General features: G+C 56.5%; 1 protein-coding gene and 2 pseudogenes across 1 annotated transcript, besides 1 other annotated feature; all 3 read left to right on the forward strand.

Annotated features, from left to right (window-relative positions):
* Positions 1–8,269: a sequence feature (areas not merged during assembly with more than two copies in the genome that could not be assigned to a particular haplotype).
* On the forward strand, positions 798–1,727 carry Tc00.1047053510033.14 (annotated as a pseudogene).
* On the forward strand, positions 2,444–3,994 carry Tc00.1047053510033.22 (annotated as a pseudogene).
* Positions 5,552–7,885, forward strand: Tc00.1047053510033.30 (trans-sialidase, putative; the record flags this gene model as incomplete). Its single annotated transcript, XM_800416.1, has 1 exon — positions 5,552–7,885. One exon carries the CDS (start codon positions 5,552–5,554, stop codon positions 7,883–7,885), a length of 2,334 nt encoding a protein of 777 aa, XP_805509.1.

Consider the following 8,269-nt stretch of genomic DNA (forward strand, 5'->3'; position numbering starts at 1 on the left):
AACGGCACCCCGCCGTCTGCTGCCGCGGTGACGCACGACGACAATACCAGCACCACCGACACGGCCACCAGCGAGGGAAATTCTACGGCGGCAGGCATGCCTGCTCCACTTTCCTCCGCGCCCAGAACGAAGGCGCTGGAGAGCAGCATCGGAAATGACGCCTGCTTCCATGACACCCGTCTGCATGCCCCGCTGCTGCTCGCTCTGGCTGCGCTTGCGTACGCTGCTCTGGGCTGAGAATTCTGTGCGGGCTGTGCGTGCCAGCACTCAGCCGCGGGGACTTGTGCGCGTCCACTGTGGTCCGATGTACTAAACAGGACAAAATAATGATTGTGTTTTGCTTTATTTGCTTTCGCTGCCCTGCTGTGTGCTCCTTGCCGCTCCCCGCATCCATCGCGTTGAATGCATCCCAGACACACTCATGTGCATGGCACGCACACAACTGTTTGCGTGGAATCACGTTTGAGGATGGGTGCGTGCGTGCTGGAGCCATGCTGTGCAGCCCTTTGTTTTGTGTGTTTACAGTTTTAACTTCATTGCTGTTCGTTTACCTGTGTTTTGTTTTTAATTGGTTTGTGTGTTTTTCTGCTTACTTGCTGCGGGGCGTTGTGTGTTTTTGCCCTTTCACTGCTTCCAACTGCCTCATGGTGTGTGTGCGCTGCCGCTGCTGGGCTGCTGCCATTTGTGACTGTGCGGTGGCTGTGCGTGGTGTAGCGGGCGTGTTTCTCCTTTTGCTTTTCTTCTGCGTCGACGGGGAGTTAGTTTGTGCTGAAGGCTGCAGGCAAGTGACAGGGGTGATGGCGATGATGATGACTGGCCGTGTGCTGCTGGTGTGTGCCCTCTGAGTGCTGTGGTGCGGTGCCGGCGGTGGCTACGCGTGGTTTTACAATGGTTGTAAAAGCGGGGAGGAATCTTGCACTAATTCTGATCAGTACAAGGGTTTATATAACCGTTCGTTTCGATCTTCATTTTTGGGTGAAACGAATTCAGCATCGGGTAAGACTGATTCTTCCACTGGTTCGACTGGCAATGGCGGTGACAGGGCAGGAAGTGGTTCCAGCGGAGTTGAGGACTCCACAGGACACGCACCGAGTGGAGGTAGCCAGTCCCCTCCGACTCCATCCCAGCCGGCGTCAAATACAACTGGCGACCGTTCTGCGTCCAAAGAGCCTTCTGACACATCTGAAGAGGATCTTGGCTCCGCCGTAAAATCCGAGAGTGATGGAGGCGGAGGCCCAAACACAGTTGATGGAGCTCAATTGACTGTTGGTGGGGACCTTGCCAGCGACCATCAAACGCCAGAAGACGGAGACACCGACCCCGATGTGTCTGACGCAACATCGGAGGACGGTGAAGACACCCACAGCTCTCCCACATCACCTCCAGACAAAAAGACCGAAGAGCCCAAAGTAACAGGAGGAGGGGAAGAGGCGCCAGCGGTATTGGCGAAAGAAGAATCGGAAGGAAATCCAGAAGATGAACCAGAGAACGAACAGCGCAGCTCCGCGAATGGCGTGTCAGAGCAGCAGCCAGAAGCAGCACAACAAGGCGAAACTGAAGATGGTAATACGACGGAGAAAACACCAGACGAGGCCGCAGCTCCGAAAAATGGCACAGCGACGCCTGACGAGAGTGACGGCAGCACCGCGGCCTCCCACACCACCTCCCCTCTTTTGCTTTTTCTTCTTGTTGCGTGTGCGGCTGCTGCTGCGGTGGTGGCCGCGTGAGAGTGAGTGTGAGAGAGCCATGCACCGCCCGCACACACACTCTTCCTTCTCTCTCTCTCTGTGTGTGTTTCCACTTGCATGGACTCTCGCTCTCACCTCAGCCTAATAAGCACACACATGATTTGTTCACGTATTTATGAGTGCACACCCATGCAGGCTCGTTGGTGCTCTCTTTTGAGCCACACGCACCGCTGCCGTCCTGCCTGGCTGCATGGGCGGAGCATCGTAACAGTTTTTTAAAATTATTTTCTATTGCATTGAGTGGGCGACCTCTCTCTCTCCCTGCGTGTGTGTGTGTTTTGCTTTACGGGAGCAATGAGAGCGTGTGTGCTTCGGTCGTCCCACGCTTCGGCTTCTTGTTTTTTGTTTTTTGTTTTCTTCTTTGAGTCTCTGCTCGTGTTGTGGTTGAGTGCACTCATTCCACCCTTTTATCAGTGGCTTGCATTGACTGCGGGCGTTTAAATCTCCTCTGCGTGTTCTCATACCGTTTCATTCATTTTGTAGAGGCGTCAGCCTCTTGCATCCTCGTCAGGCCATTACGTTTTTTCTTCCACATGCGCCATGCGTCGGTTGATCCACGTCGCCCCGCGGCCTGCAGTGCTGCTGCTGCTGCTTGTGATGATGCCTGCGATGTGAATTGCCGGCGGGTGTCCTGCTGTCATCCTGACGTATCCCTGTTTCCTTGACGATGCGGTGCGTGCCGGCGGCGTGTGGGCTTCCCCGGGTGTGGTGGGAGACGTGCCTCTCGGAGCGCAGGATGCGTTGCGGGCGTGCAGCGTCGTTTGGAGGGACCGATGGGTGCCCGCCCGCATCAAGGCGCCAACAGCGGACCCGTGTGGCAGCAGGTGGCGCTGCGGCTTCTCCTGGTGTTGCACAGCGAATGCATTGGACGGCGCGTTTGGCTGCATGAATGGTGTTGTGTCGTCTGCGCACGGGAACGCTGTTGCCGAGGAGGTTGTCCCTGCTTCTGTCAAACTGCATGCGGATCGTCTGCTCGTGCAGCCACTGGAGGGTTTGTTGATTGTGCCGTCACTCGCCACGGGCAGTGTTTGCAGTCGGTTCACTGTGCCTGCTGAGCATTGTTCCGCTGGTGCTGCCAATTCTGACACAGTGCAGTACGTGGCTGCTGCGCCGGGTGGTGTGTGGGCACTGCCGTGCGCCACGCTGGAGGATGGCCGTCCCGTCGCTGGCGCCATGAACATTGCCCGGCCGCTTTGTTTCACGGACGCCTCGCCACCCGCATCGCCGCGCACCTGATGGCCCATGCTGTCGGGTTTGCCTGCCCGCACATGGCAGGCCGCGGCATGGTGAGGAGTGTTGCCTGTGTGCGTGGCGGGGCGCTGTTGGTGGTGGTGCACTCGACGACTGCCGCGATGGCTGCGAGGGAGCACCACGACTGCGACAACGTTGATGGCGTGGAGCAGCAGGATGGCGATGGGGACGGGAGGACGCTGGAGTCGCACCGGTCACGGTGCCACGCGAGGGATGAGTGGATGGCAGCGATTGGGGTGCCGGCGACTGCACGGAGCTGACGCTGGCTGCATTGGCTATCCTGGGCTGCATGAGGGTGAGCAGGTGGATGGCGGAGCCGACGCGTTGGTGCGGGAATTCGGGTTGTGCGCAGCAGCAGCAGAGGAACTGCTCCGCACTGAACATGAGTGAATATCTTCGCATGCTGTGCGAATTGGGCGTTCCCGTCGAATGCTGCGCGTCGGATCTGTATTCCAGTGGCTGGTGTTTGGGGAGTGTCCATAAAATGTCAGCAAAGCGCCCGATGGACAGCTGCCCCATCATTGATCCCGCACTGGATGTGAGGGGTGCTGACGGTGTTATTTGGCGGGGAGAATGTTTGTCTGCGATGCCCGGGGATAGGCCCTCTTCGTGGTGTCCGGACACGCCTCCCACGAACACGACAGATGCGAGGGACCCGGAGGAGACGTGTCTGAGTGCTGCCATGCATGCAGCATTGGGGTGCCTTGTCATGCAGGTGCGTCTTAGAGTGGTCGAAAAGGGCGGCGTCCGTTGGGTCCCATGCACGGACGGGGCGACGATTGCGTGAGCCACTCGACCGCACGATGAGGGAAGCGTTGCTTGCCGTGGCCACGCGCAGGTGTGCACGATATCCGCCGCCGCCGGCAGTCTCCTTCCGGTGGTTTCGTGGGACGGCGAGGAGAGGGTGTGGAGCAGGACGGTCCCACCGGCAATTACTGGACAAGGATTGCGAGGGGGCATCCGTCCCCGTTGCGGAGAGCATTGGGACCGCCCGCGGCACCCACCGAAGGATGTCGTCACGGCTATTCCCGAAAGGAATTTGTTGCTACAGGGACCATGGCGGCCTTCTGTGCTGCTTTTGTTGTTGGAGTGAGGCACGGACGAAGGAAACTGCATGCCGTCCCGCTGTTGACAGTTGTGCGCATCACTGGTGCCATGCAGCTGCGGCCCTCCGAGGTGTGTGCACAGCGGCGGTATATCGCTTTGCTTGGTCGGCACGACTGCGCTGTGGCTGGGATTGCTGTCCTTTGCGCCGCTAGAGCCTCGCTGTCCGTGGCGTATTGTTGTGGTGGATGTGCCTCACTGTCGACCAACACGCGGCGACCCAGCCGTGGATAAAGAGTGACCGCTTATCATGGTCAGTCTTTGAGTATGCGCGCATCTGTAATCTCTCATGGGCGGAGCCGTTTGCCCAAACGAAACAGAGGGGAGTGAATGGGTACCGACCTCATCGCCGCCGCCCGCGATGCTCGCTTGTGCCGTGTCCGAGCCGCGGTGTATTCCTCGCTTTGTGTTTCTGGGAGCGGGGATGGCAAGGGTTGCATGTACCCCTGTATCCTTTGTTGCTGTCTCGGCTGGACCACGAATATGATGGGAGAGGCTTTATGCCGTGCGTGTGGAGGTGTGCGTGTCGGCTCGCTTCTGCGCTGCTTTTTTTTTTTTTGGTGTTGTGTGTGCGGCACCGATGTTCCTGCTGTGTGTGGCGTGGAGACTCTTTTTGCCGTATTTGTTGTTGCAGACTGCAACGCGTTGGCGATGATGTGCGTGGGTGGGGGCTGATCTCGCATGATGCGGGGAGTTGTGTGCAGCCCGCACGGCACATTAGATGGTGCTGCGAGCGGTAGCTTCTGGCGTGGGTGGCCGCGCTGACGTGCTGCCATGGTGCGGCATCTCGCGAGGAGGGAGGACGGGAGCCGTGATTTGAATGTTTCCGATGTGTTGTGGGCGTGATGTTGGCAGCGTGCGGCCGGTGAGTGGTGTGACATTTTGGGTGGCTGGGACATGTGCGGATGAATTCTTGCTTAGCAGTTGCAACTGTCGACGCATCACTGCGGCCGTGGATAAGTCGACAGGAGAACCTCCGGCTGTGCGGGGTGATGTGCGCCAGCGGCGGAGCGGGTGCGATGGAGGGACAAGAATTAAACGACGGGTGGCAGCGTGTCGGTGCTTCGAAGGGCCGTTGTGCTCTTTTGCCTCCCGCTGGTTGTTGTTTTCGTGTGTGGGCGTCGCTCGGTGTGTGACGAATAATTGCGCACCCGCCGTGACACCTGCTGGTGGTGGCAGTCGCTGTGTGTTCCCGGTGCACTGCTCTTCTTTCTCGTTCCGTGTGTCTGTGTGTGTGAGTTGTTGTTGTTGGGAGTGACTGCGGCGGAAACGGTGCCACTCACTGTGGATGGGTGGCGGTGCTTATTCTTTTACTTCTTTTATTAGACTGTTTTTTTTCATTTCTGCCACTCTCTTACGAAGAAAGCAAACAAGCACTAAACGCTACTGTGAAATTCGAAGGCTCTGAAAGGACCAACAGCACACACACCGCACACACACATATTTATATGCTCTCACGTGTTGCTTCTGTGAAGGCACCCCGCACACACAACCGTCGCCGCGTGACCGGATCCAGCGGAAGGAGGAGGGAAGGAGGAGAGAGTGAGCCGCAGAGGGCCAACATGTCCCGGCGTGTGTTTACTTCCGCGGTGCTGCTTCTCCTCGTCGTGATGATGTGCTGCGGCAGTGGTGGAGCTACAGCCACTGATAATGGGGGTTCAACCCCGAGAACTTCACCGGAGAAACATTTTGTTTGGAGAGATAAGAACGGAGAAGAAACAGTGAGTTCGCTCCATGTTCCCAGTCTTGTTGAGGTGGATGGTGGCGTGTTTACCGTTGCCGAGGCGCAGTTGAAGGAGGGAGAAGGCGATTTCTTTACTGGGATTGCCTCGGAGCTCCTGGAGTGGACCGATAAAGAATCAAAAGAATTGGATGCAAATAAACTGAAGACACAAGTACTGGAGGAATGTCCTGCCGGAAATAACAGTTGTGCCTCCCAAACAGGAGCTCAGGAGGCTTCTGCTTCCCAAAGCCGGACAAAAGTACTTGTGAGCCGGCCAACAACAGTTGTGAATGGGAGTCGTATTTACATGGTTGCTGGAAACTACAGTTTTGAAGTTACTGGAACTGCTGGTAACACAGCCGCAGCAGCTAAATGGGGACTTTTGGGGGCTGTGGGAAGAGTCACTAATGATGGGAGTAGCGGTAAAAAAAAAATTTATTGGAAAGACGCTTTCGTTATCTCGTTGACTGATTTTGAAAAACACGAATCCTTGACAGGGCTGATTGGCGGCGGTGGATCGGGTGTTAAGATGAAGGATGGTACGATTGTGTTTCCCGTGGAAGGCACGAAGAAGGATGGAAACGCCGTTTCGCTGATCATATACATAGCCACTGAGGATGGGAAGCTGTCGAAGGGGATGACTGACGGTGGCTGCAGTGATCCCTCCGTTGTGGAGTGGAGGGAGGGAAAACTCATGATGATGACTGCGTGTGACGATGGCCGCCGCAGGGTGTACGAGTCCGGTGACAAGGGGGGGTCGTGGACGGAGGCACTCGGGACACTCTCGCGCGTGTGGGGCAACAAACACAAGGGAAATGAGAAGGGCGTTGGGAGCGGTTTCAGCACAGCGACGATTGATAACAGGGACGTGATGCTCGTTACTCTGCCGGTGTATTCAAACAGAAGGGGAAACGGAAAGGGTGAACTCCATCTTTGGCTGACGGACAATACGCACATTGCTGATATTGGGCCGGTGTCCGGCAACGATGACGTTACCGCCAGCTCCCTGCTGTACAAAAGTGCTGGAAGTGGTGATAATAATAATGAGAAGTTGGTTGCACTGTACGAGAAGAAGGGCGATGGGAAACCATCACTCGGCATGGTCTCTGTGCGTCTGACTGCGCAGCTGAAGCGGGTGAGGGAGGTGCTGGCGACCTGGAAGGAAGTGGACGACCGTGTCTCCAAGCTGTGCCCTTCAACTGCTGCGAGGAATCCCTCAACTGGCAATGACTGCAGCGCTGGTAAGATCACGGATGGGCTGGTTGGCTTTTTGTCCAAAAACTTCTCTGGTGGCACATGGAGTGACGAGTACCTCGGGGTGAACGCCACAGTAAAGAAAGGAACGAATGGGGTGGCAACAGGGTATGCGGATGGAGTGACGTTCCGGGGAGCGTGGGCTGAGTGGCCCGTTGGCAGTCAGGGGGAGAATCAGCTGTACCACTTTGCGAACCACAACTTCACTCTTGTGGCGACGGTGTCCGTCCACGGTGAGCCGAAGGGAGATACCCCCATTCCATTGATGGGTGCGACGATGAATGACAAGAATACTGTGCTCCTGGGACTGTCGTACAACAAAGAGGGGAAGTGGCAGGTGCTGTGCGGTGGCAAAACGACCAAGGAGCTCCGCAGTAATTCGGAGCCAGGGACAACACACCAAGTGGCCATTGTGCTACGGAACGGAGAACAGGGCTCCGCGTACGTCGATGGTCAGCGTGTGGGAGATGCGTCATGTACATTGAAAAATGCGGATTCGAAAGGAATCTCACACTTCTACATTGGAGGGGATGGAGGCAGCACAGGGAGGAAGGAAGACGTGCCTGTGACCGCGACGAATGTCCTGCTGTACAACCGCCCGTTGGATGACAATGAGATCCGCGTCCTCAACGCAAACAAAATTTCTATTCCAAAGCTGACGGATCTGAGAACAGTGGCGGCAGGAGCAACGGGTGTCGGTACCGCTCGCCACTTTGGGGCAAATGGTGATGGCAGCGCTGTTTGCGGAGGCGGACTGCTGCCGCTGTTCCTTCTGCTGGGACTGTGGGGGATTGCCGCTTCTTGAGGAGTGTGTGGCCTCGGCGTGGAACGCCTCAGCACCGAATTACTTCCCCATGGGAACAAATTTCACTCATAAATCTTTTTTTTTGCGTATTTTAAATTTATTTTCCTGTTTGCTTCTTTTTGGCTGATTTTACTTTTTTTTTTTAGTTTTGCGTTTTTTTATTATCTCCCATCCCGCCATCCCTTTTTTTTTGCTTTTGGGGGCAATCACTGTGGACGGTTTTTTTTTCTACTCTTCCCTCTTTAATTGTTTCTTCTGCACTCTTCCTGTGAGGGGTGCCGTGTGTTTCCCGCCCAACTGCTCCACTCGCACACCCACCGACACGCACATGACGACGGCCCTGTGCGCCTCGCCTGCTGCACGCATGAGGAGGGGCGGCGACGA

This window comes from Trypanosoma cruzi, genomic scaffold, assembly GCF_000209065.1.
Source record: "Trypanosoma cruzi strain CL Brener 1047053516585 genomic scaffold, whole genome shotgun sequence".
NCBI classification, from domain to species: Eukaryota; Euglenozoa; class Kinetoplastea; order Trypanosomatida; family Trypanosomatidae; genus Trypanosoma; species Trypanosoma cruzi.